The 26,949-nt window shown below is 37.7% G+C and overlaps 1 protein-coding gene across 1 annotated transcript; it reads left to right on the top strand.

Moving 5' to 3' along the window:
* Positions 1-26,616, top strand: PANK3 (pantothenate kinase 3). The gene is made up of 7 exons (XM_019740953.3): positions 1-336; positions 9,657-10,009; positions 12,413-12,666; positions 14,974-15,150; positions 16,703-16,826; positions 19,522-19,647; positions 20,682-26,616. Exons 1-7 carry the CDS (start codon positions 309-311, stop codon positions 20,730-20,732), a joined length of 1,113 nt encoding a protein of 370 aa, XP_019596512.1. The 5' UTR covers positions 1-308; the 3' UTR covers positions 20,733-26,616.
* Positions 26,617-26,949: the final 333 nt, after the last annotated feature.

The raw sequence follows: 26,949 nt of genomic DNA, 5'->3' as shown, positions 1-26,949 counted from the left end.
AGTGCGGCGGTGGTGGCTCGGGGACCGGGCCTTTTGTTTGGAGCAGCTGCGGGAGGGGGGGGCCCTGGAGCGGCGAGGCCGGTGGCCTTCCCCAGCTCCCTCGGTCCGGCCGCCCCTCGCGGGGGTGGGGGGCCGCCCCGAGGCTGGGCCTCACCTCGGGCCCGCTGCCCCGCCCTAGGCCCGCCCCGCCTGCCCGGCCTAAGGGGAGGAACCCGCCAGGCCTCTGAGCTGCCCAGCCACCTCCGGAGTCGCCACACTACCCTCGCTGCACTGAACCCGGGCTGCCCCTCGTCCGCCAGGCCGTCGCCATGAAGATCAAGGATGCCAAGAAGCCTTGTAAGATGGGGACTTGGGCCCTCTGGGCTGGGGGAGCACCGTGGCCCCGTCCGGAAGCCCCTTGGCAGGGCGGCCTGGTTCCAAACCCGTCGCTCGTCGCCGGTGCCTTGCAGGGGTGGCGGGTGGAGGGGCCATTTCAGCCTGGGGTTCGAGGCGCCCTCCCTACCCCCCTATACTTGTGCGACCAACGCCTGCAGCCCCCCGGCCCTTTTACTTCCTCCTCGAGGTCTGGTAGGTGCTAGAGGGAGTTTTTGACCCGAGCCATCAAACCAGTGCCCTGTCTGTGCTTCCTCTGCAGTCGGGTTGCAAACGGGTGGTCATGCCTGTCAAACTGCGCAGGGGCAGATACCACCCATTTTTACCGATTTCTGGGCTTCCTGCTTGTGTCCTTGAAATCCCGGCGGGTTCCCGGGAGTTGTTGTCACCGTAGTTAGAACCAGAACTTTTACATATACATGCTTGTAACCTGCTAGCGGCTTATTTTTGTTTAGAAGGATAACGAGTTTATGTTTGTTTGAAAAAACACACAAGATGAACAAAAAGAGAAATCGCGGTATTTCCACCAGTCGGAGCTAACCTCTATTAGTGGTTAACTACTGTGGAACCATTATTAAACATTTTGGTGAATACTAAGATTTTTTTTTTATGACTACATATGTATGTACTTTTTGAAAACATTCTTTCCATGTTTTCAGAGAACAGATCAACTTTCATTTGCTTCCTTTTGTTTTTAGCCTTAAAACCTTTTGCCTCTGTAAATGGTTTGTTGAATCCCTCAGCCGTTGTGATGACCGTACTTTAAGTCCATTCTAGCAGAGCAACTAGGAATGTGAGGATGCCTGCTTATATCTCAGAATGGTGTTGATACTTTGCAGATTTTAGACTGTCACATGTGATGTTTCCAACAGCTCTAAGAAATCTGTAAAAGGGAAGCACCATCTTTTCCCACCCATCAAGGTCCTTGTAACCCTCAAAGGAGAGGAAACATACCAAAGCACTCTGAAAACTGCTAATTGTTACTTAAATGTGAGATAATTTGTTCTGAATTTTACAGTCGAGTAACTTGAACTTACTGAGTCCTAGAGGAACTTTTCCGAGGCGAAGCCAACCAACTCGGTGCTGATGAAGTTCAGGGCCTGAAGTCAGCTGACTCATAGTCTAGTGTTGTGTCTTCTGCACCCATAGGGCATAGTCTAAATACCCTGAGAAACACAAACCTTTCTGATCTGGCAGTTATAGTTGCCAATGTAAAGAAATTAATGGTGATTTCTCGTGATAACTAAAGAGTTTTGTTCAAAGAGTCTATAAAATAGGGATGTGAAGGCTTAAATGACAAAGTAAATAGAAACGCTTCTAATTCACATTTGCTGAATTACACTAATCTTGCACAGATGCAGTATGTGAAACACTTGGCCATCTTCCCCCAACACATATATTTTTCTCTGCTTGTCTTGGAATTTCCATTTAGTATAATGAGTTTAACAATGACAAGCTCAGATGCTGACTCGTAGGGGTTTTTTTGTGGTGTGTTTTTCTTGCCATGATAGTGATTTGGTTACTTAGATTTGGGCAAACTTATAATAAGGTATGACTACCACCTCTGTCAAAGGTTTTTGGAAAAGATTAAAAGTTTATAAAATAAACATTAGTTTGAGAAATAAAAGGACACCTATTGTTTAAAAGTAACTGATCTATTACATTGTGGGACCATTAATGTTAAAATAGGGTCATGCTGAAAACCTAGTCAGTTAATTTGATGTAGAAGTCTAAAATATCATTTTCAATTTCTTATATGTAAAAGGTGATTTTACTGCCTACTCAATTCTTTACGGTAAAAATAAAGAACATCTCTATTTGAAGAAAGTATGAACTGCCCTGGAAATACAGAGTGTGCCCAAAAAATGTAGACACATTTTAAGAAAGGAAAACTGTATTAAAATTGTAATAATCAATATATATCGATTACAAAAGATGAATACAAGTCACGTTTGACTTCTGTAATTACAAGAGGGGCTCAAAGTGGTTACCGTCAGTGTACTTTTAATACAGTTTTTTCCTTTCTTAAAATGTGTATACATTTTTTTGGCACCATCTATTACTGGAAAGTGTTTCCAATTTTTTAAACCACTTGAATTAGCTAAAGATATTTGTTTTGTTTTTTGAGTACTTGTATAGGTTTTTGTTTTTTTTTAATAATTATAAATTTAGTGAGCCCTTAGTATGTGTAAGGCACTATTTATATGCATTGTACCTCATTTAGCACGTACGACAGCACCAGTAACTAGAAGCTTTATCTCATATTGGTTGAACAAGCGACTATGGCTTCACACACTTTCTTACATTATTCCCCTAAGTGTTAGAAAACATTTGCTTTTAGATATGTCTCTAATATATTACCAGGTTATAAAACAAATGCATGTGTTTAACTAGAAAATTTTTTAAAAAAAGGAATTGGTTTCATCCTCTAGGTTGTATAACTAAAAACTTAGCATTTGGAATTGTGTGTTAATTCAACTCTAGGGTAAGGATGAAGTCAAACATCAACCTAATGAAAAATTTTGGCTAGTTAAAATATGAGAACCGAAATAATGGCAAAGTTTGTTTGCTTTGACTTTACTTGTGTTTTTCGTACTGCTTAAATATTAGATATTAAAGATATTAAAAATCCGAACAATCATGTGTTCCTCTGTACCTTAACTGACATAATTTTTTAAGCAAAACTAAAGTTTTGCTTACTCATACGGCATGTGACGTGATTAACAAGATGATAGTAAAATACATACAGTATATATATGTTTAAAAATTGGATATGATACAGTTTTTGCGTCTGGCTTTGCTAAGCCAAACAATAAAGTATCTGAAGTTTTTGTCAAAACCAGAGAGAAGTATTTAACATGTTTGTAGTTAGCGTCTGTATAATTTGGTTGCCCTGTTTGTAAATTGAATCATTACTTGAGAATTATCACTTCCAGAAATCATAGGTAGTAAACTTGCAGACCTTGGTCTTAGAGGAGGTTTTGTGAACTTGACCCTGAAAGCAGGGGAAATGAAAGCAAAAATAAATGAATGGAACTGTATGAAACTAAAAAGCTTCTGTACAGCAAAAGAAACTATCATCAAAACAAAAGGCAACCAACTGAATGTGAGAAGATATTTGCAAATGATGCCTCCGGTAAGGAGCTAATATCCAAAATACGTAAAGAACTCATACAACTAAACAACAAAAAATCCAGTTTAAAAATGGACAGAGGATCTGAACAGACTCTTTTCCCAAGAACACATACGCATGGCTAACAGAGATCTGAAAAGATGCTCAGTGTAACTAGGTATAAGGGAAATGCAAAACAAAACCATCATGAGATACTCTCACACCCGTGAGAAGGCTATTATCAATGATGCAGAGGGTGCAGAGAAAAGGGAACCCTCCTATACTGCTGGTGGTAACGTAAACTGGTACAGCCACTATGGAAAACAGTATGGTGGTTCCTCAAAAAATTAAGAATAGCGCTACCATATAACCTCGCAGTCCCTTTTGACAACACTTATAAAGATCTATGCACCCGTTTCCTTGCACCTTTATTCTCTATAGGCCAACACATGGAAACAAGTGTCTTTTGAGAGATTATTGGATAAAGAAGATATGGTACATATATACTCGTATTATGTAATCTATTTAAGCCATAAGAAAAGATGAAATACTGCCATTTGTGACAGCATGGATGGGTCTTGAGAGTATCATGCTAAGTGAAAGAGGTTAGACGGAAAAGGACAAGAACCATATGATTTCACTCATGTAGGACGTAAAAACAACAAAGCGACAAACTCAGACACAGCAATATGGTGGTTACGGGGGTGGGGGGAGGATGAAGAAGGTTAAAGGGGTCAAATATAAGGGGAGGGATGGAGTCTAGACTTTGGGGGTGAGCAGACAATGCTTTATACAGATGAGGTATTAGAACTGTACACCCGAAACTTACATGTTATTAACCAATTTTACTCCAATTTAATTTTAAAAAAGAAGAATTACCACTTCCAGTAGATAATAAGGTGCAATTGGATATGATAGTTTCTGGTAACCCCATGGATGTAACTAATTTACCCAAGGTGGGGGGAGAGGGATTACTTGGAGCTCTTCTAAGGAATTATAATATGTGAAGATGGTTTTTTTTTTCCCGTCTGTTTCAAAACACCAACATTTTTATTTGGAATGATTATTAGGAAGAGTGAAATTTCTTTTATCCAAAAACTTGAAACGTATCTGGAATTTACGAGTACACATGTCCATTTTAGAATTGTGTTCCTTAAAATAATCCAATAATGTTCTGAACATATTCAGCATTTGGTTTCTCTATGCAAAAGAAAAATGCTAATTTCACATAGGCTTGGGTTAAATCTGCACTGGGCCAATAACAATTAAATGATTCTCCTCCCATCCCTTTACTGATACTTAGCAAGATACCAAACTTTTGTAACAAAGCTTTTAAGAAATTATCAGTCTGCCCTTGTGGCTAGATAGCTAATGCTGTTTAGTCATTTAAAAACATGATCGGCTGAGTTGAATTGTAACTGCTTTTCGTATTTGGAAAAAATAAAAAGATGATCGGACATGTGGATTTCTTTTGCATACATTATCTGATAAGAAACATAATTTTTGGTAGCACTATCCTTATGATAGTTTTGGATATTTTTGAAACATACGGGGAACTAGTTGTAGGCTCCAATCAGAAACAATAGAAGCTACTATTTTTTGAAGACCGAATATACAGATCATAAGCGATTCTAGGACATTCTCAGTTTAGAGAAGGTAATGTATATTTGCCATCATCAAAGTACTTATTTATATTTATGGAATGTGTAGTTTTGTTTTTTAAATGTGTATTTTGTTTCACTTTTCACCTTGGCAGTGGATAATTTTAGTCTTAAAAGAATAGGAAATGTTAGGCTATATGCAGTTAGTAGGCTTCTTGTGCACTGGTCACCTATTAACCTGTCCTTGGCTACAGCCACAAAGCTAGATCCTTGCCTGAGGTCTTAGGAAACTGATATTTTTCTTACTTCGTGGAACTATTACTGGACCTGTGGTTGTACTTAATAACCTTACTATTTTCATACTTTCATTGCAGATAATGTTTGGGCTCCGTGCCCTCTCCCCCTCTCATTTTGGTCAGTGACAACATGACAAACATAAAGGTGTTTTTTGGTGTTTTTTTCCCTAATACACTGAAAAATGTAAATGTGCCTAATTAGACCAATTGCTAAACGACAGGATGGATCATAATTAAGATTTGTGTCTTCTGTGTTCTTGGAGCCTCCCCCACACTTTTTCTTGGTGACTGCTTCTCTGGCCTAAGGAAATGAATCCCAGATCTGCTGAGTCGGAAGGCTCCCTATGCAAAAGAGGGCTATTACCAACTTTTTTTTTTTTTGGAACCACTGGCAATACTGAGTTCTCTTTCAGTCCCTACCTTCCAAATAGTAAGAAAATTGTCGTAATTGAGATCTGCTAGAAATAGAAGGGACAGGTAATGTTTGCATATTATGGTTACTAAGAAATTTGTCAGCTGGCCTCTCTAGTTATCCTCCATTTAAGGACAGCGCTAAAAGAAAAGACAGACGTAGCTAATAGGCTGGATGTGAGCTGAGTCTTGGGCTTTTTGCACTGTTGATTTAAAAAAACCTACCTCTGTGGGCAACACCCCTTAAGGAAATGTAATCATTTTCCAACTTAGTCATTTCATAAAACCTGTTTCTCTAGTCGAATATACATACAAACGAGCGGGTCACACAACGGTTTAAAATTGAGGGGTCATGTTCTGTTCTGTTTCATGAGTTCCTGGTTGATGGTTGTAACTCTTTGTGCCTTACGTACCATAAACATTTTATAATTTTCTTCAGTAGTGAATGTAATTTAAGACAAATGAGAGACGCAATATACTGTAATGATATAACATAGCTTTGTTTACAGGTGTTTTACTTTCTCTGTAATGTTTTTGAGGTAGGACAAGTTTGGTGGTTTCATGAAACTAGATCAACGAAAAGCCTTGTAAAGAAGAAGCAGTGGCAGGTTTTGGTTTTTCTTTATCATTTGATGATAGTTACACCCAAACAATCATTTTCTTTCTATGGGAAAGAGTGAAATGACACTTTCCAGCAGCCTAGACTTTAAAAATAGGTTTTCATTCAGTGAGTCTTTCTACTGCCCACCCCAGAGTTGTCTTTTGGAATTGGCTGCTGACATACCTTGGGTCAAAAACCTTGGTGCTCATGCATCAGCTTTAGAAAATCAGATAATTTCTCACACTCCGATATTTTACTATAAACTTGAAATGTTTTCCTAGGCAGTAAGGTTTACTTTGAAACTTAATTCATGGTTTTATGTAAGAAGTCAAAGTTCTTCACATAAGTTGACGGGAATTTTTGCTTTGAAGAAGGACATTGTTCAGGTATTTATTACCTAGGAGCAAAGAGGCTTCCGACTGAAAATAAAAATGGCATGAACTTTGAACCTGGTAAGGCTTCAGCTTTGTAGTTTGCTCTCTGAGTAACATTTTTATTTGTGTGTGTGTATACTTTGACACCTGTGTGTGTTTGACACTGATGAAGGCACAGAAAGAAAAACTAAAAACATTAAATGATTTTTAATGTGTTTTGAATTTTGGAAAATAAAGGTTTTTAGCTTAGTAATCTCGCCTTGTAGAAATTTTTCTATCCTAAAATGTACTTCATGTGGCAGTAGTGATTTCCACACTCCCCTCCCCATGCAGGCAATGATCGAGTATCAAATAGGGAGAATTCATTTTGGTTATGTAATCGCAGAAGGACCTGTATTTTATCTAATGCCCAATGAAAAGTGTCCTAATTATACATCTGTTCAACAAATTAGGAAAATTCTGAAGGAATCTCTGGTTTATTGGATCAATAGAGCTATTCCATATATTTTTCTTTAAATGTGTTTGTCTAACCACTTGCCGTGAATTTCCCCTCTAACTGCTTCTAGTGACTTAATTTGAAGTTGGGGGAGAAAGCTGACATGTAACCTTTTACATGATGAATCTCTTAAAGCAGGAATTCTGGATTTCATGAGTAAACTGAAAGTAAAATGTAGTGATAGCACATTTTTTTTTACCTAAAGATATATTATATGGTTTCTACTTTTTTTTAAATTGCAAATAGCCTGTCATTCATTTCAAGAGATTATTATCTAAGATGGCCTCCGTTGCTAGCCACCCAACAGAGCTGAGAAGACTGAGGCCGTTTCTTCTGCATCTTAGTTGTTTACACAAATCTACAGGTGACACAAAAAAGGGTTTTGCTGCCCTAGCTTCCCAAATGATGTTCTAAAGTCATTTTACTTAAAAAAAAAAAAAAAAAAAATATATATATATATATATATACACACATAAATATATACGTATATATTTATGTGTATATATATTTCTTTCTAAAGATTGTCCTTAATGTAAGTAGAGCTTGATCTGCAACTTGGGTTTCAAACACAAAATATAAATGAGCTATTTCTCCACCAGAAGAGAATGAGAATTACTCCTTCCTCATCTTCAGTTTCATTTACTAATTTCAATAAATATAAATTCTGAAATAGAGAAATGTAGAGAATGCTTTCTCATTGAATCATGTTCTGAGTTCCTAATGGTACACACGTATCAAATAAATAAAATATGAATAATTAAGAAACAATGTAGAATTTTAGAGGGAAGTAGTTTTCTTGGAGAACTTTTACATTAAAAATTATTAATACATTTTACCAGGCATTCTGTAATCTGTGTATCTTAAGTCTTAAATTATTTTTGAGTCTCTCTCTAATAAAAATCCCAGAGAACAGAAACAAACATTGAGGAAACTAAGATTCAGAGGTTATTGGCTTTTCCAAAGTCACGTGGCCCACTCAGTGAGAAAGCCCCAAGTCCCAAACCCAAATACATGGCTTGCCCCCCCCGAATGTGCTTGCCCCCAAGTACACGTACCTTCAGTAGTATTAACAGCTAATTTTATTAACCAGGTTACTAAAGAAACCTAATATGCTCAATAAGCAAAGAAAATATATTTTTGTTTTTTCCCCCCATCTTCCGCCACCCCCTTCCCCCACTTAGGTTCAAACCGTTGTTTCTCAGTCTAGTTGTGTAGGGCACATCTATCTCCCTGGCCCGTGCTGGTGTTATGAGGCTGTGCTCCCTCCAGCTGCGGGCTGCTCCTGGCAGCACGTGGTAGCCCACGGCAGCACTCAGCAGCCCACGGCAGCCCAGCTCCAGGGAGAGCCATTGTTCACAATCTTAGCTGTAGAGGTCGCAGCTCACTGGCCCATGTGGGAATCGAATCAGCGACCTCGGTGTTAGGAGCACGGCACTCCAACCACCTGAGCCACCGGGACGGCCCAAGATTTCTTTTTAAGGAAGTGCTTTCCCCTGGAGTGTACCTGAAGTGATTATTGGCCAATTTTATTACATTAAAATCGTTTTAGAAATGTTTTCAAGCCCTAGGTGATGACCTATTTATTTAAAACAGAATTGGCCCAAATTTTTTTACATGGTAAGGATTTCATAAAGGAAAAGGAAAGCCTACCAGACTGGGAATTAAAAGGCTTTTGAGGGCCGGCCCGGTGGCTCAGGCGGTTAGAGCTCCGTGCTCCTAACTCCGAAGGCTGCCGGTTGGATTCCCACATGGGCCAGTGGGCTCTCAACCACAAGGTTGCCAGTTCAATTCCTCGAGTCCCGCAAGGGATGGTGGGCAGCGCCCCCTGCAACTAAAATTGAACATGGCACCTTGAGCTGAGCTGCCGCTGAGCTCCCGGATGGCTCAGTTGGTTGGAGCCTGTCCTCTCAAACACATGGTTGCCGGTTCGACTCCCGCAAGGGATGGTGGGCTGTGCCCCCTGCAACTAGAAATAAAAAACGGCAACTGGACCTGGAGCTGAGCTGCGCCCTCCACAACTAAGACTGAAAGAACAACAACTTGAAGCTGAACAGAACCCCCCACAACTAAGATTGAAAGGACAACAATTTGACCATTGTTCCCCAATAAAAGTCCTGTTCCCCTTCCCCAATAAAAATCTTTAAAAAAAAAAAAAAAAAAGGCTTTTGGCCAACTATATCAGCATCCTATGTTAGGAGTCTTTAGAAAATACACAACACTTTGAAGGGGAAAAAGTGAGTTGCACATAGAAGATACGTCTAACCCCAAAGTATTACAGACTGAATGCATGATTGCAAGTAAATGAAGTTTGTGGCTAATGAACTAGTTCCTAATTCGCATTTCCAAAAATATCTTTTTATCTTTTATTCTTTTTTTTCGTCTTTTATCCACAGCTTTCCCATGGTTTGGCATGGACATTGGGGGAACGCTAGTAAAGCTTTCATATTTTGAACCTATTGATATCACAGCAGAGGAAGAACAAGAAGAAGTGGAAAGCTTGAAAAGTATCCGGAAATATTTGACTTCTAATGTGGCCTATGGATCCACTGGTATTCGGGACGTACACCTTGAACTGAAGGATTTAACACTTTTTGGCCGAAGAGGGAACCTGCACTTCATCAGATTTCCAACCCAGGACCTGCCTACTTTTATCCAAATGGGAAGAGATAAAAACTTCTCAACATTACACACGGTGCTATGTGCTACAGGAGGTGGTGCTTACAAGTTTGAAAAAGATTTTCGTACAGTAGGTATCTTGACTCAAAGCCAAAAATTGATACCCATTCACTTCAGTTTTTAAAATATGACGCTAAGTTTCCATCTGGCATGTTTCGTACATAAGTTCTTCCTGCTGATGCAGAGGAAGTACGTATTTATGACTCGTTTTTGATTTGGGGCATTTAAATACCTTTATAGGATTAGTAAAAATTGCCCAGATTTGGGATCATTGTTGTACATAATGTTTGGTAAAACCTGCTAACTTTAGAGACTGCTACAATAAAAGGGACTTCAGTGAATTTGGCAGTGTGCAAAGCCAGATATAAATGGGGCTTCAATTACTCTCACTATTACTGTGTGCTGTGCTTGCATGTTTTTTGCAATATTATCCATATAGTCATCTCCCCCAGGGCCACCTCCTTCCCAAACCCCAGCTGAAGCCAGTGTCTTTTGATTAGTAGAACCTGATGGAAAGTTCGCTACCCTTTTTTCCCTGGTTTTATGTTGTCTCAGAGGGGGCCATTTGGATATGGCAAGAGGACTGTATAAGTGTTAATTTGAGGTATATACTAATCGGGGTTTGCCAGGCTTCTAGTCCTTTTCATTAGAATAAAGATTAAAAAGTTGGTATTTCTGGCTACTGAAATTTGTTTTCCTTGAAAATATGCATGTACACCATTTAATTTCTCAATTCATAGAAAAGTCTGTTACTAGAACATAAGTGATCACGTACATGGCTTACAATAAGTGAGCCCCTAACAATTTGGGATAATTTAAAAGTCTAAATTTTTATTAAAAATTTTTTTCTTTGATGGATAATACTGATTTATATTCAGCGTATTGTTATTTGAACATAAATTTCAGGAATCTGAGCCCAGTTTGGTTGGATGTGTTTGCCAAAAGCAGTGAAAATAACTGGCATCCAAACATGGACTTCTGATTTTTTCTTTTAAAGTATCAGTTCTTTTCTAGTAATGAGTTTCTGTAATACTTGTTTTTATTGATGCTCAATTATTAAGATAATATTTGAGCATCTAAGATGTGTCAGTTACTGTGCTAGATAGACACTTTGCTGGGAACAACACATAAACTGAGCCCGCAAAGTGCAGTATTCTAGACTACACAGATTAAGTGAATTACAAGTACAAGTACAATGCCTTATAATTAATACTATTGTTATGGAAAGAGGTGCCATGGGAACACCAGAGGAGTGCTACATAAGTCCTAGAGAATTGAAAAGCTTCCCAGAGGAAGTGTTATCTAAGTTGAGGTTTTTTATAACAAATGCTTTATAATAGATTCTTTACTAATGAATTTGTAATGAATTTAATAATTTCAAACTAGTACCCAAAGTGTAACATGAAGACAGGAAATTAAGGTGTGTGCGCGCGCGCACATACACAAAAACCCACACCGTGTTTCCCCAAAAATAAGACCTAGCCGGATAATCAGCCCTAATGTATCTTTTGGAGCAAAAATTAATATAGTAAAATATTAAGTAAATTATAGTAAAATAAGACTGGGTCTTTAATATAATAAATATAATATAAATAATGTAATATCATTAATATAACACTGGGTCTTATATTAATTTTTGCTCCAAAAGATGCATTAGAGCTGACTGTCTGACTCGGTCTTATTTTCAGGGAAACAGGGTGTGAATGTCAGTAGGTAGAGCCCCTGGTATGAGCACAGGGGAGGGTATAATGAAGTAGTTAGATGCCTGCACCTACATAGATTCACCGTGAACTCTAAAGCTCAAATCCTAGATATGATATGGTATGTTTTATTGGAGAATCTAATAACATATATGTTGTTGCTGTTGGGATATAACTTTATAAGATGCTAAAACCACACTTGCACAAGCACACAAGCAATAAGAAGTACTCCCTCAGTTTATTTGGTGGTTGCATTCCTAGCAATTCAGTGTATATTAAAACCATGTAAATAAGACTATGTTTATACACACAGATAGATAAACACTTTGTGCTTACATAGGCTCAGATACGGTAACTATAAACAGATTTTCCTCTGCTACCTACAAAATGTCCATCAAAACCAAGATAATGCGGGAATGGGATAATTCTGGGTTTTGCACAACTGCCCCACCCATTACAGATGTCTGGCATCCTAAACCCCTGCCTCTAGATGTTAGTTCTGTCCTCCCCTCTCCTGCATCTTTGTGAAAACTAAAATGTCCCCACAAATTTTCAAAATGCCTCCAAGAGGTAGCACCACTATCATTGAGAACCACTGGACTCCAAGTCCCATAGAGATTTTGACATGAAACAAGACAAGTGAAACTGAGGGGGGTTGTAAATGATTTTGAAAATTATACAGTATAATTGACTCAGTATTCTGAATGCTGTTTTTCATTCACTTTGTAAAACATTTTTCTTTTTTTTTTTTCCTCTTTGGTATTATTTTACAGATTGGAAACCTCCACCTGCACAAACTGGATGAACTTGACTGCCTTGTAAAGGGCTTGCTGTATATAGATTCTGTCAGTTTCAATGGACAAGCAGAGTGCTATTATTTTGCTAATGCCTCAGAACCTGAGCGATGCCAAAAGATGCCTTTTAACCTGGATGACCCCTATCCACTGCTGGTAGTGAACATTGGCTCGGGAGTCAGCATTTTAGCAGTCCATTCCAAAGACAACTATAAACGAGTAACTGGGACGAGGTAAGTAACCTTTTTCTTTTGCAGCATCCATAGTGCTTTGTACACAGAAGTTGTAAAATCATTAAATTAATACTAGCTTCATCAGGAAAATAATGTGCATTTGTTCCACAGCAAAAATGTAGATGTGCAAATATAAGTGAAAGTGTTGCTGATAATACTGTTGTATCAAATATTATGACTCAAATTAAAATCATTAAATATTTATGTTTGCTTAGCATCAGTTGGCATTAAAATTTCCATAATGTCATGAGTGAAGTTTTATCTGGAATGATACCAGTAACTATTTTCCAAAGCATTTTTCTTTCCTTATTTTTCACTTTTTTATAGATGTATTTCAAGCCTAAAGCTTGCTACATGCTGATTTCATGCAGAGTACAGGGCAACACTGTAATGAATTCTTAGAGGATTGATTTAACATGAGCTGTTTGTGGGATAATATTAATGTCCCTAATATCCTATCAAATTTTCTATACTACCTAAAACATGAATGTGAAATGAGATTTTTAAATTTTCTTTATGATTCTGATACGTATTTTTTCAACTTTCAAGGAGGGTGGAGACTTCTATCTTTAATTGAGGAAGAAAGATCAGGAATACTTTAGATTGGTTTGTAGAAAAAACTCATTTCAGTTTTAAAATAGTCCTCCTACTTAAATGATACTTTAATTAGTATTTCATTTCCGTAATGGCTAAAAATCTACCTCCATTGTATATGTACGCCAGAGAATTACAGGGCAGTGCAGTAGTTTCCCCCTCCCCCATCCACGATTTTGCTTTGCATGGTTTTAATTACCTGTGGTCAACTGCAGTCCGAAAATATTAAATCAAAATTTCCTGAGAAAATTTATAAGCTAGAAATTGCACACCATTCTGAATAGCTGTCCTGCTTCATCCAGTGTCGCCACGTGTTCACACTCCCTGCCCGTTAGTCACTTAGTCGCCAACTTGGTTATCAGATTGACTCTCAGTATCCCAGTGTTTGTATTCAAGTAACTCTTACTGAGTAATAATGGTCCCAAAGCACAAGAGTAGTGATGCTGGCAATTCGGATATACCAAGAAGTCTTAAAGTGCTTCTTTAAGTGAAAAGGGGAAGGTTCTTAATAAGGAAAGAAGAAAAAGAGTGTGCTGAGGTTCCTAAGATCTGTGGTAAGAACACATTTTCTATGCTTGAAATTGTGAAGAAGGGTAAAAGAAATGCCTGCTAGTTTTGCTATTATGCCTCAAACTGCAAAAATTACAGCCATCGTGCGTGGTAAGTGCTTAGTTACGATGGAAAAGGCATCAAATTTGCGGATGGAAGACACGAACAGAAAACCGGTTCTGACTGATGGCAACGCGTTGCGCCAGAAAGACTTCAGCAAGGGATCCCCTGACACGAGTGACCACAGTCACATCTTTTCCTACAGTGTATTGTTATAATTGTTCCATTTTAGTATTAGTTATTGTTAATCTCTTACTGTGCCTAATTTATACATCACACTTGATCATAAGTAAGTGTATATAGCATGTAACAGGGTTCGTTGCTGTCTACAATTTCCGGCATCTACTACAGGTCTTGGAATTCATTCCCTGCAGGTAAGAGGGGACTACAGTATTACCTTACTTAATTCTAAAAGACAGAAATTCAGCCTGTTAACTAAATTCCAACAGTTATTCAGGGATAGACCCTGTTAGAATTTTAAGTGAGACTGGGAAGCAAAGCTTTTGATTTTAGGAATTAGAGAGCACTTGGTTTCATTTTGTGAGCGTATCCAAAAGAATAACAACCAGGTAGTTTCCATCACTAACATGATGACCAGCCTGATGTAAATTTCCTCACTGTGTTCATTTCTAGGTCATGTGAAATGTTAATGTATCACACTGAATTGATTTCAGCGTTGTCAGGCCAAGTAAATTGGCCTTTCAGAAAATCATTTCCTGGAAGCCATTTAGAATTACAAGTTTTCTCCTTTTAATATGGTACTGATTTTAACACATTCCTTTTTAATGTATACAAAAACATTTATTTTTAGCAATTACAATGTATAAAGTATCAACTGAAGATAGTGGAAGATAAAAAGATCTCTTCCTGTCCTCATGCTGTTTCCAGCAAGTGATTTATTCCTTCAGTTTATTCTTTGATCTGACAAGTTTGGTTTTGCTAAGCATTGTTCACCTTTCCTCATTATGTTAATATTTCAGCACTTAGCATTAGTAGTATATTCTTTCTGTGTGTTTATTGAGTAAATAAATGATCCACCGTTTTACTTTGAAGAAAGAACACAGTGTATAAATGCAGCTCATCATGTTTCTTTACTTTCTTTAGCCTTGGAGGGGGTACTTTTCTGGGCTTATGCAGTTTATTGACTGGCTGTGAAAGTTTTGAAGAGGCTCTTGAAATGGCATCCAAAGGTGACAGCACCCAAGCTGACAAGTTGGTCCGTGATATTTATGGAGGAGATTATGAAAGATTTGGTCTGCCAGGTTGGGCTGTAGCATCTAGGTAAGTTTAACATTTATGTTGTAATTGAAGTTGCTTATTTATATCCAAAATATGTAAGGAACTCAATACAACTTACACACACACACACACACACACACACACACACACACACTCACACAAATCCAATTGAAAAATGGGCAGAGGACCTAAATACACATTTCTGCAAAGAAGACCGACAGATCGCCAACTGACATATGAAAAGATGCTCAACGTCACTAATCATCAAGAAACGCAAATTAAAACCACAATGAGATATAACATCGTCAATAAATCAACAAATAACAAATGTTGGGGAGGTTATGGAGGAAAGGGAACCCTCATGCACTGTTGTTGGGATTGCAAATTGTTGCAGCTTCTATGGCAAACAGTTTGGAGTTTCCTCAAAAAATTAAAAATAGAACTACCTTAGGACCCAGCAATTCCACTTCTGGGTATTTATCAGAAAAAATCCAAGACACTAATTCGAAAAGACATATGCACCCCTATGCTCTCTGTAGTGTCATTTGCAATAGCCAAGATATGGAAGCAACCTAAGTGTCCGCTGATAGATGAATGGATAAAGAAAATGTGGTACATGTATACAATGGAATATTAGCCATAAAAAAGAATGAAATCTTACCATTTGTGACAACATGGATGGACCTCGAGGATATTATACTAAGTGATGTAAATCAGACAGAGAAAGGCTTATACCATATAATTTCACTTATATGTAGGATCTAAAGAACAAAATAAATGAACAAACAAAACAGTTTTAGTATATGTGCTGCCAAAGCGAGCACAGAACAAACAACAGAAACTCATAGATATAGAGAACAAATTGGTGGTGGCCAGATGGCAGGAGAGATGGGAGAACGGGTGAAAAGGGGACAGGATTAAGATGTACAAATTGCCAGTTATAAAAACAGTCATGGGGATGCAAAGTGCAGCATAATAATGCAATAACTATGTATCCTGTCCAATGGGTGTTAGACTTCTGGAGGCAATCACACCGTGAGTTATGTAATGTCTAGTCACTATGCTGCACACCTGATACTATTTGTCAACTGTAATTGAAGGAAGTTGTAAGAGGGCTTCCTCTTACCCAGTTTAGGTTTTAAATTTTGAACACTCCTTTATTTTGAAAGTTAGATATTAAAAATCTTTCTGAGCGCACCCTATAGGAAAGTATTTTCATTAATTCTTGAGTATCCTTTCAATGTTTCTCTATACAAATAAATATGTATCCTTACCCTCCCTTATACAGAAGGTAACATTAATATACCATTAAAAAGTGTACTGTATGTGCACTTCAACAGCAGTATATTCTACGGTAGTCTGTCTGCCTCCCTCCCTTTTCTTCCTTACCTTTCTCCCTCCCTCCCCTTCTTAACAGCTTCATGGTATTTCATTGTTTGATGATGTTTGTTTCCAGGATTTTGCTATGTCCATTTCGTAGATCAATGAGTAACCCTGTGTACGCGTAGATTTAGTTGTAGGCTAAATTCCCAAAATGACTGAAATGTTGCTTTTGATCACATTTGATTTTGTTTGTTTTCTCATTTCTCTGCAGTTTTGGGAATATGATTTATAAGGAGAAGCGAGAATCTGTTAGTAAAGAAGATCTAGCAAGAGCTACTTTAGTAACTATCACCAATAACATTGGTTCTGTGGCACGAATGTGTGCTGTTAATGAGGTAAGAACATGTATAATTACAGGGAAAATGTGAATTGGAGTCGATGTACATCTAGCCAGGCTTCTTCATGTTCCTTAAGGAGGCCCATAGGGTCCAGATCTCCTAACCCATTAAATCCCAAGACTCATTAAGTTTCAGTTGTTACATTACCTTTAAAGAATGTAGATCACTCAAATCGGAAATAGGACAAATAGATATGTACATTTCACCTTTTCAAAAAGAAATACAGTCATGTGCTACCTAACGATGGGCATGTCATGTGCCACTTAACGATGGGCAATTTCAGTGTGCAAACATCACAGAGCTCTTACAGAAACATAGAAGGTACAGCCTGCTTCACCCCTAGGCTATAGGACAGCCTCCTGCTCCTGGCTACGAGCCTGTACAGCACGTTACTTACACAAAACAACATGAGATTCAGTCAAGCACGAGGGAAAATGATGCAACCAAGAAACCTGGTAACACAGAAGCGTGAGGCTGCTGTTGGCATAATAATGACATACTGTTCTACCTAGAAAGAGTACACTCTAAAGTAACAATAAAACGTATAGTATACTAAATACAAAACCAGTAACATAGTTGTTAATCATTATTAACTATTATGTTCTGTACACAATTGTACATGCTGTACTTTCATACGACTGGCAGTGCTGTAGGTTTGTTTACACCAGCATCGCCACAAACGTGAGTAATGCGTTGTGCTTCAACAGTTAAAATGGCTGTGACATGGCTGTGACATCGCTAGGCAATAGGAATTTCTCTGGTCCATCATCTCCGGGAACACCATCGTATATGCGGTCAGTTGTTGACCAGAATGTTGGCATGTGGCACATGACTATATACAAACTAAATCTCTTGAGGATGTAAAAGGAAAAACATGGGGTTTTTTGTTCGTTTTTTTCCTGCTGATGTTGCGTTTGCTGAGTGGAGTGCCTGGAAGTTTGCTCACTGCCCTCGGCTTCTTTACAGTGCTGCCTTGTTGCATATGGATCAAGCAGCATTGTACAGGGCTATGACGGCACGGAGGCTGTTCTTCTCGCGAGGTCTGCGGCTTTTACTGTTCCAGCTTATGTAGCTCATAGGCGGATGGTTTTTATTTGAAGGAGGCTATACAATTCTGCGTGCACGTGATAGATATATTTGTCCATTTAATTTTTATAAATGTCAATTACTTTTAAATGAATAGAGAATTTTGTTTTTTGAAGGAGCCCTTCATTTGTTCATTTATTCATTTATCGAGGAAATATTTACAAGACATCATGCACCAGGGATTGTTCTAGGCACTTGGGGTACATTTGTGAAGAAAACGATGATCTGGAGCTCGCATTCATTCTAATGATGTAGCAAATAAGGAAATTGTTTAGTTTGTATCAGGTGACAAATGCTCTTTTTCAAAATGAGAAAATCAAACAGGACAAAGGATTGAGAATAGACCAGAGTGGCAGAGGACAGATTGCTGAGTAATTGCGTGATTGACGGAAGCTGTTTTGAAATTGTGACCTTTAGGCAAAGATCTGAAGTTCATGAGAGAATCATACATGTAGATATTTGGCAGGGAAAGAGGCTCCAACCGAGAGGATAACTGTGTACAAACCCGAATTGATCCTCTGAATTATTCCGTTGAAATCCAGAGTTGTATCTCTTTAGTTTCTTAATAACCGTGTAGTGAGTTGGTGGAGGAGCCGCTGGCAGGCATTCTAACCGAGGTTTTGCAGTATTTCACTTTTGGGGGCTCATAATAACACGGGGCGTTTTTTCATAGCCCTGCAGGTCTAGATTTTCACTGGCCAATCGTCTTAATAGTAACTAAGGCCATAGTTGACGCTGTCCAAATTTAATGTGCAAAAATGTATACTCAAAAGTCAATATATGATTGTGACAGTAGAAATAGGTTTTCTGTAGCTACAGACACCAGTTCCTCCCTCTAAGATTTCCTAATCATAGGGATACCTAAGCAACCATTAGGGAGTGGGATCTTAGCAGAGAGCGAGCTGACGGGTGGGCTGGGACAGAGAGTACAGGAGGCGGCACCCCCCTCAGTGTGGCCTCTGTAAAGTCCACGGTTTGCACGTCATTGTTGAGCATACGCTGCAACATGCTGGCCAAGTGTACAGCTTGGTTTACCCCTAAACACATTTAAAATACTCTTCCGTGGTTTGTCTCCTTTAATCTCATCAGTAACGTTTCTCCAAATTACTTTGTTAAACAGATTTCTTGGCCATTTTCAAAAACAGTCTCATCTATAACCATGTACTACAGTCTTTCCAGAACTTTTCCTTTTTAAAATAGACTTTATTTTTTAGAGCAGTTTTAGGTTCACAGCAAAAATGAGTGGCGCGTACAGAGTTCCCCTATATTCCTGGCCCCACAAGCACAGCGCCCCCTACCGTCCACATGCGGCACCACATGGCTGCTCTGTTCCAGGCGGGGAGCCTGCACTGACACAGCGTTGTCACTGTAACCACGTCCGGAGGTTACATTTGGGTTCACATCCTATGGGTGTACATCCTATGGGTTTTGACAAGTGTGCAGTGACATGTCCAGAACTAATTGTTAAATAGTCAGGATTATGGAGGTATGTACCAGGACTTAGTAGACACTAATAAAAGGTAGTTTACGTTAAGTCAAGATACTTGCATTGTGAAATCTGTCATAATTCTTTTTTCAAGTCATTTTCTTTGTTCTTTTCTCTTAGAAAATAAACAGAGTTGTCTTTGTTGGAAACTTTTTACGTGTCAATACTCTCTCAATGAAACTTTTGGCATATGCACTGGATTATTGGTCAAAAGGTCAACTGAAAGCGTTGTTTCTAGAGCATGAGGTAGGACAGGAAAGAATGTGTTGTGAATTTTAATGTAATGCTTTTACATGCAGGTTCCATGTATTGCTTCTTGCTCTGTAGTTATAAGTAAACTATAAAACGACGATTTACTGGAGTAGTCCATTGATGCCCTCACTTCATTTTGAGTTGGGGGGTGGGGGGTTACTGGGACCTGGCAGGAACTCCATTAACACGAGAACGGCGCAGTCCTTCTAAGAGAGTTATGTCAGGTCTGTGAGCTCCTTAAATGCTGGGGCTGACTGTGTACTTAGTAGATGACTTGCTTTGTTAAATTGTTTTCCTTTTTTCCCCCCTCCCATGAGATAACAAGTGTTTAATGTGAACAATACAACAATATGTAATTTAGCAATGAAAATTGTTCTTAATCTTCCCACCACAACCTAACCCCCACTTCCAGAGGTAACCACTGTTAGCATTTTGGAGTTTATTCTTCCAGGTTTTTTATTTATTTTTTTCTTTGGTATTTATTCACTACATCTAGTTAAATTCTGATCTAAGCAAATACCAATTCACATAATGTTTTGGATTAAGTAAACTTAGCTTGAATTACTTTGTTTCTGGTCTGTCAAAGGGATATATTGAAAATGTAATAACACAGAGTCAGTATTTGTTCTCTTAGAAGTGCCCGTGCTTCACTGCTGCTGCTCTGACTGGACAGATCAGAGTGGTATAGAAACTCTTGTGCAGCTCCGCGTGGCATGGGGTATGCAGTGAGAGTGCAGCGGGAGCAATGGGAAGTTTACTAGGAAAGGGGATGAGGCACAGAACTGTGATAATAGCCCTAGAAGCTTTAGTGTCTAAAAGCCACACTTGCATAGGTATTGCAAAGGTATATATATTGAGAATACAGTTTAAAAAACTCTTTATAATAGCTGACAACACAGACATTGTTAATATCTGAATAGATGTTCTTAACTAGATTATAATATAAATATGTGTTCTTAATAGTAGTTAATGCTGTATGCTAATTTAAAAAGCTGTTCCTCATCAATAATTGTTTTCACATTATACAGGGATACTTTGGAGCAGTTGGTGCACTTCTTGGGCTGCCAAATTTCAGCTAAAGCATCAGGTTTCTCTCTGCTAATAAATGTCATCCAAGAAGAACTGAAAACCAGAGGCATTATTACTGCATTGTTTGTCACTGGGAACCAAAGGATAAAAGAGTAGCACTATTCCTGTTGATTTTTAAATGTCAAAATGGAAAGCCGCTAAATGTTGCCATATTAAAAGAGAGAACTCGGTAACAGGTGAAGTATTTCTAATTGAAGTGCTTTCCCTTCTGTATATATTCAGTGTTAAATGCAATACAGCCTCTGATAATTGAGCTTTCTCTCAAAAAGATTTTCTATTTATTTTATGCAGCCAACATTACAGTACTGTATGCTCAAACACAAATCTTAAAAATCTCAGAAATGTTTAGCTCATGAAAATAATTGATTCTGAATATTTGTTACAAGTCTGTTCTATGTGTGTTTTGGTTACTAGTAATCAGACAGTAACATTCCCTGTATCAAAATTAATTGAAATGGCAATCAAAGATGATCATTTTTATGTGATTTTAGAAATGTTAAGGCAATATTAATTTTCATTATTGTAGTTTTTCTAACATATCCCCCCTCCAAAAAAAGTACGTTTATGTGATCTTTTCCCAGAAGTACCTTTTTCAAATGCTGTAATTTAATTGAAATACTGTTAAATATTAGCCTGAATTTTAAGTGAATCCTAGAAAATGCACATATTTGGTGACATTGCATTTTCTGTATTTTATTAGTTAATCAATACATTTAAAAATGTTTAATATTTTTTAACTGGAGACTTAATTACTTATTTGAAAGCCCATTCCATGCAGTCCCAGGACTATTCTAATGGAGTATGGTTTGCATGCATTGGTAGAGTTCCGTGCGTTTTCTATCCCATACTTATCTCAGGCCCAGACTCAGTCAGTTCTGTTTAATTAGTTCTGAACCATCAAAGCTAAAGATTTCCTTCTGTTATGAACAGCAACAAAATCACGTTTATTCTAAAAGGATGTTAACAGAAATCTGAAAGATGAGTTGTTTTGAAACTGGGATTCTGAGTTTCAGTAATTTGCAGAATTACAAAAGGATCAGTGTTTTATACACTCTGGTAATAATGGGATTATAGTTCCAAAATTTGTAAATCCTTTTGCCTTGGAATTTGTTCTTTCTTTTGAATCATTTTTTATAATGTTATAATTTTTTTCAGATTTTCACTTTGACAGTAACATTTTGGAGGTCCAGTAGTTGAGTGAAGTTGTTCGAGACTGTTATTTATGGTTTACAAAGTAGAGAGATGGGGGAAAAGTTTGCCTCCTGAGATTACCAGGAAATCTGGATGTGCTCCGAAGAGCTTAAAAATTGTTTACATTACAGAAAGAAGTATTACGATATGTTTTTACGGAACACGCAGTTTTGCTCCATGGAGAATAATTTTCATTAGACTATCAAGAGGTGCTTGATAAAGACATTTCTGTAGTTTTCAGATTTTGTGCTCAATTACTGAAAATCCAGTTTGCTTTACTAAAGACATTAACGTGAATAACAGAAGTGAGTGGGTAAGGGGGAAAGTATGTCAAGGTAATTGTTAGAATTTAGAATATTTGGAACTTTGAATTTATGTCAACCAGTGGTCATTTTGAAAACCTACAATGACTAAAAGTTTCTTCCTTTAATGTTTCCATTCTAATGACTAGACATTTCAGCCAAAGCTATCTCTCCGGTCTATTTTAAAATTCTGCGATTTGGGCTGTACAAAAAGTGTTTATTTCTAAATGACAATAACTTCAAGTTATATTCCTGTGGCAAACTGTATGTTAGCAGCTGTGGGTTTGGGGCGGTCTTTAAGAAAGAAATGGAATGATCCAAGTCTGTGTAAGTTAATTTCATCAATACTTCGGTTAATTTGGAACTGATTCATACTTCTTGTCCTTCGTAACTGAAGTTACCTGCTGTAATGCGTATGAGGGGAGTACCGCCCCTCCACTCCTGCTCTTGGCTTTTCTCATGGGTATCCTAGAATTACTGGAATAATAACAGAATTATGATGGAGGCTGCCAAGATTTCTAGTTTTTTATTATGATTTCAAATTCCTTGTAAGTATACAATGGTGAATAGGTTTGACTCTAGTCCCAATCAATATAATGCCTCTGAGATCTGCGTTCTTGAAAAGAGCTAACAAATAAAATGTGAGCCACGTGTAATTTTTAAATTTTCTAGTAGGCACATTTAAAAAATGAAAAGAAACAGATGAAATTCATTCTCATATATTTCTGTTGAATACAGTATATCCTCTATGTTATTTCAACATGTAATCAATATTAAAAGTTATTTAGGAGACATTTTACGTTCTGGCTTTTTTGTACTTAATCGTCAAAGGCAGTTTCTATTTTACATTTGCAGCGCATCTCCGTTTAGACTAACCACGTTTCAGTAGCCATGGTTCTCGGGAGCCACATTTGGGTAGGTGGTTACTGAATGAATGCAGTTTCAGAACTAGTACTGTGATTTCTCCACTAAAACTTCATGAAGATGTGCTTTTAAAGAATGTTTGAGGGGAAAATATGGGAAGCTTGTTTTTCAAATAAAGGGGGATAGGAAGTGGCTCAGTTGGGCAAGTTTATTTTACCCAGACAAGTTGTATTTCTGACCATTCCAAAAATACCTTCCATTGCATCCTGCCGTCTCACCGTAGTGTGTGTCATGTTTTCCAGGGATACTGATGGAGTCCCCAAGACACATTCTGACTGCCCTCAGTCTCCAAAACGCACATTTCCTTCACTGAAGCAAATTCGATGATTCTAGGGACTTCCATTTCCCCCACCTGATCTAATTAAACTGTCGGAAGCCAATCGTAAAGAGTGAAAAGAGGCCCTTTTAATTCTTCCTTGAGTTTTGTACACCCAAGAGAATCCTCTTTATACCTTTCGGATTTAATTTTCATTCCTAAAAATTGTGGTAACATTGCAAATGCAGGGAGGACTATCAATTTGTGTTGGGGCTTGGTAAAGAACAAGGTCTAGAACTTTCCACCACCACACAAAAAAGACTGCCTTTTATAACCAGAGACTTGCACAAGTCGTGGCTTTCAGTTCTGCAGCCTGACTTCTTCAAAGACAAAGTGTTAGTTGACTCGGTTGCCGGTCGACATGGGCAGTTCCTTGCTCAGCTCCTCTAAATGGGTGGACTCTGAGTTTAGGTAGTCAGTGCCATTGCCAATAATACCTGCGTGGTGACTGACAGTCCTTCAAGAGGGTCAGAATATTTGCCAAACATTAGACTCTGCAAAGATTCCTGAGTTCTTGCCTTTGTGTGTGATTGCTGTATAAATACTGCTTCCTGACAGTTTCATTTCTGTTAGCAAAAGGATGCAGCTGAAAGGGAAAAGGTTTTCCGGTATGTCTAGTGATAAGTCTTGCCTCTAAGAGCAGTCCATCACATCTTGCCTTGATTTCTAAGGTTGCATTCTTGGGTGGAACGCTTAGCAAGGCAATAGCTTCCAGATATCTTTCATAACCGCTGTTTGTTATGTTCAAAATTTTTCGTGTTTTATCTTTTTTTTTTTCCTGGTTGAGCACGTAATGCTTTTTAATCTATTGCATTTGAGAGTGTAGTTTAGAAACTCTCCTTCAAAGCCATGTGAAAAAGAATAATCACCAGGAAAGTGAGTGTGCATTATTTTGCATTTAACTTACTATTTTGTGGTACGTATGAACAAAAAAAACTAGGAATATATTGCCTTTTTGTAATACTACTCTTGGACCTATTTAAGATGATTTGCCATGAAATGTCAGTGATGTCCTATTTTCCCCAATAAGTTTATTACAGTGTTTCATTCTAATACCGAAGGAGTTCAGCCAACTTTTATCTATCAGATAATCTCAAAATAATGTGCTTTATATACTACCGCCTGCTTTCAATACTTGAGACAGTAATTGTCTTATATTTTCTACTGAGCCTGGTAAAAATCATCAGAGACCCAAAAAAGTAATTTTTTTCTTCCTTTAAAGTATTTGCATAGCTAGTTAAAAATTATGGCATGAAAAGTCATCCCAGCTTTGCAGCCTTATCTAAATTTTGAGTAACTTCCACTTCCAGAAAGTTCACATCTTCTTAAAGTGATCCCTTTTTTTGCGTTATCTGTCTTAAGAGGTCAGTGGATGTGGGCCAAATAGGTTTACCTTAAAGTAATCTGAAGGGTTTTATGTACGAGTATGTCCATAAAAGTGTGTGTACTTTAATCTGTAAAGGTATCTGGAATTTTAATTGTGTTAACTTCAAAATTACGTGGGCATTATTATAACTTTTCCATTGTACAAAAAGAAACATCCCACTAAATCCATAGATATTTGAATATTAGGTATTTTGGGGAGGGGTTTTAGTGGCCTTTTCTTCAAGCTGTTTATCTCTGAACATTGTGAGTGGGGATAGATGTGTCATAAACCCCTCCTGGAATTATTTATTGCTTTTGTCAAACAATTTGTAGCGAAATTTATAAAACACGATTTTAATTACCTACCAGTTAGTTGAAATATTTCATGATGGATTATAGTCGTCTACTTCAAATGTAATGAAGACCGGAAACACTTTTATCCTTAGGGATGTCTGAGAAGAATCCGACTGGACCTGTGTATGACATTCCCAGTGTACTACTGAAAATAGATGGAGCAGTGAGCTGATAGTGGGACTTCAGGTACTGAGGCAGTGCTGAGTGACGCGTCAGGGGGAAGTCAGGTTTTTATCCGCCCTTAAGAAAAAAAGGAAAATCTTTACACTCTGGCTCTTTCTGTAGTTAGAGGTTATTTTCCTTTTCGATTTTCAGTCTTGGCCGCAGCTGCCACTAGTTTTGTGTTCAAAAGAACTAATGAGGAATGTATTTTTCAAAGGAGTAAATGAAGTTAAAATTCAAGATTTTGAATTGTATAAATATGCAAGTGAACTTCAATTCTAAGCTAGTGCTATATATTTTTTGTTACTAACATCTTTCCTACTCTGCAGTACTCACCAGTTCCAATAGCTTTCAAATGAGACAGAGCTGCTTTTGCAGAATGTGTAAAGTCTACACAAATAATGGAGGTAGTCTGAGATTATTTAGCCTTACATCGTATCTGAATCATGGATATTATACTGGCACAGTCAGTAGTTGTCGCAGATATTAAGCCATTTTGAAATTTGCCACTTTTTTCTGAGGTACTCTGTTTAGTTTACAACATTTAGAAACAGAAGATAACTTTATAGACCTGACATCAGTATCCTCCTCTCCTTTTCCAAATACAGCTGTTGGAATTAGGATGTAAGTCATGATAAGATAGTTTTATCATTTTTTTAATACATTGTGTGCTTTCACTTTTTATTTGAACTACAGTAAAACTTTTGACTTTGTAACTGAAGTTGTCTTAATTCTTCCCAGTTATTGACCAAATCATGCGTAGATCTTTGTATGTGTTAATTTTACTTATACAAGCCATTTCAGTTTAAGTTGCCTTACTCTCTCTATTGCAGTCTTCTTGTCAAGTCTAAGGTTTGTCATGTTGGAATTCTAACACTGCATCTGTAATGTAAAAATGTACGATGGATGTACTACAAATTTTATTCATAATAAACTAAGTTATAGCCTATTATAACCTATAAGACATTTCTTGTAAATTGTCTAATTTATTTTTTCATTCGTGTACAGTTTCTTCTGTAAATTTTTAAAATATTTGTTGTGACCTATTCTATAAACATTACCACACTCTTAACGCTTACTTGCATGAAAGAAACGGGTTTGGCTGGTTTGTATGTAAATACATTGTATGGCCTTTAAGCCAACTTCAGTACTCTCTGCCTTTTCTGTAGTTTAACTTTCTAGTTTTGTTCATATTCTAAATAAATGTTAAAATCATGCTTTTTATTTCCTACTTTATAAATAAATTCTCTAAGTTGTTTACTATGTGTATCTTTTTATTATTTTTTATCTTAGAGATTGTACTCCCATGTTTCCACTCTGATTAAATGTGAGGTTTAACTGAAATGAGCTGTAGCAGAATGTAAACTCTGAGAGCAAGAACTTTGCACAGTCCTGTTCACGCCTGGATCCCCCCAGTACTTGGCAGGGAGAAGGCATTCAGGAAATATTTGTTGAGTGAATTAATTATAGAGAAAGTGTTATCTGTCTGGTCTGTGTAAGATAAAAGTAATTATAGTTTTTCACCACCTTCCTCTCCACAACATTAGAAAACACAAATGTTAGTTCTTCAAAGATGCAAAACCTTGAAATTCA

This window comes from Rhinolophus sinicus, chromosome 5 (genome assembly GCF_057876585.1).
Source record: "Rhinolophus sinicus isolate RSI-liver-muscle chromosome 5, RSI-T2T, whole genome shotgun sequence".
Classification (NCBI taxonomy): domain Eukaryota; kingdom Metazoa; phylum Chordata; class Mammalia; order Chiroptera; family Rhinolophidae; genus Rhinolophus; species Rhinolophus sinicus.
This window is presented reverse-complemented; position numbering and strand designations above follow the sequence as displayed.

What these genes read in the sequence shown, in the direction of transcription:
- PANK3 (XM_019740953.3), top strand. Translation starts at nt 309, where the DNA reads ATGAAGATCAAGGATGCCAAGAAGCCTT. An exon ending in CAAGGATGCCAAGAAGCCTT is followed by an intron (nt 337 to 9,656) that starts GTAAGATGGGGA and finishes TTTTATCCACAG; the next exon opens with CTTTCCCATGGTTTGGCATG. An exon ending in GGTTGGGCTGTAGCATCTAG is followed by an intron (nt 15,151 to 16,702) that starts GTAAGTTTAACA and finishes ATTTCTCTGCAG; the next exon opens with TTTTGGGAATATGATTTATA.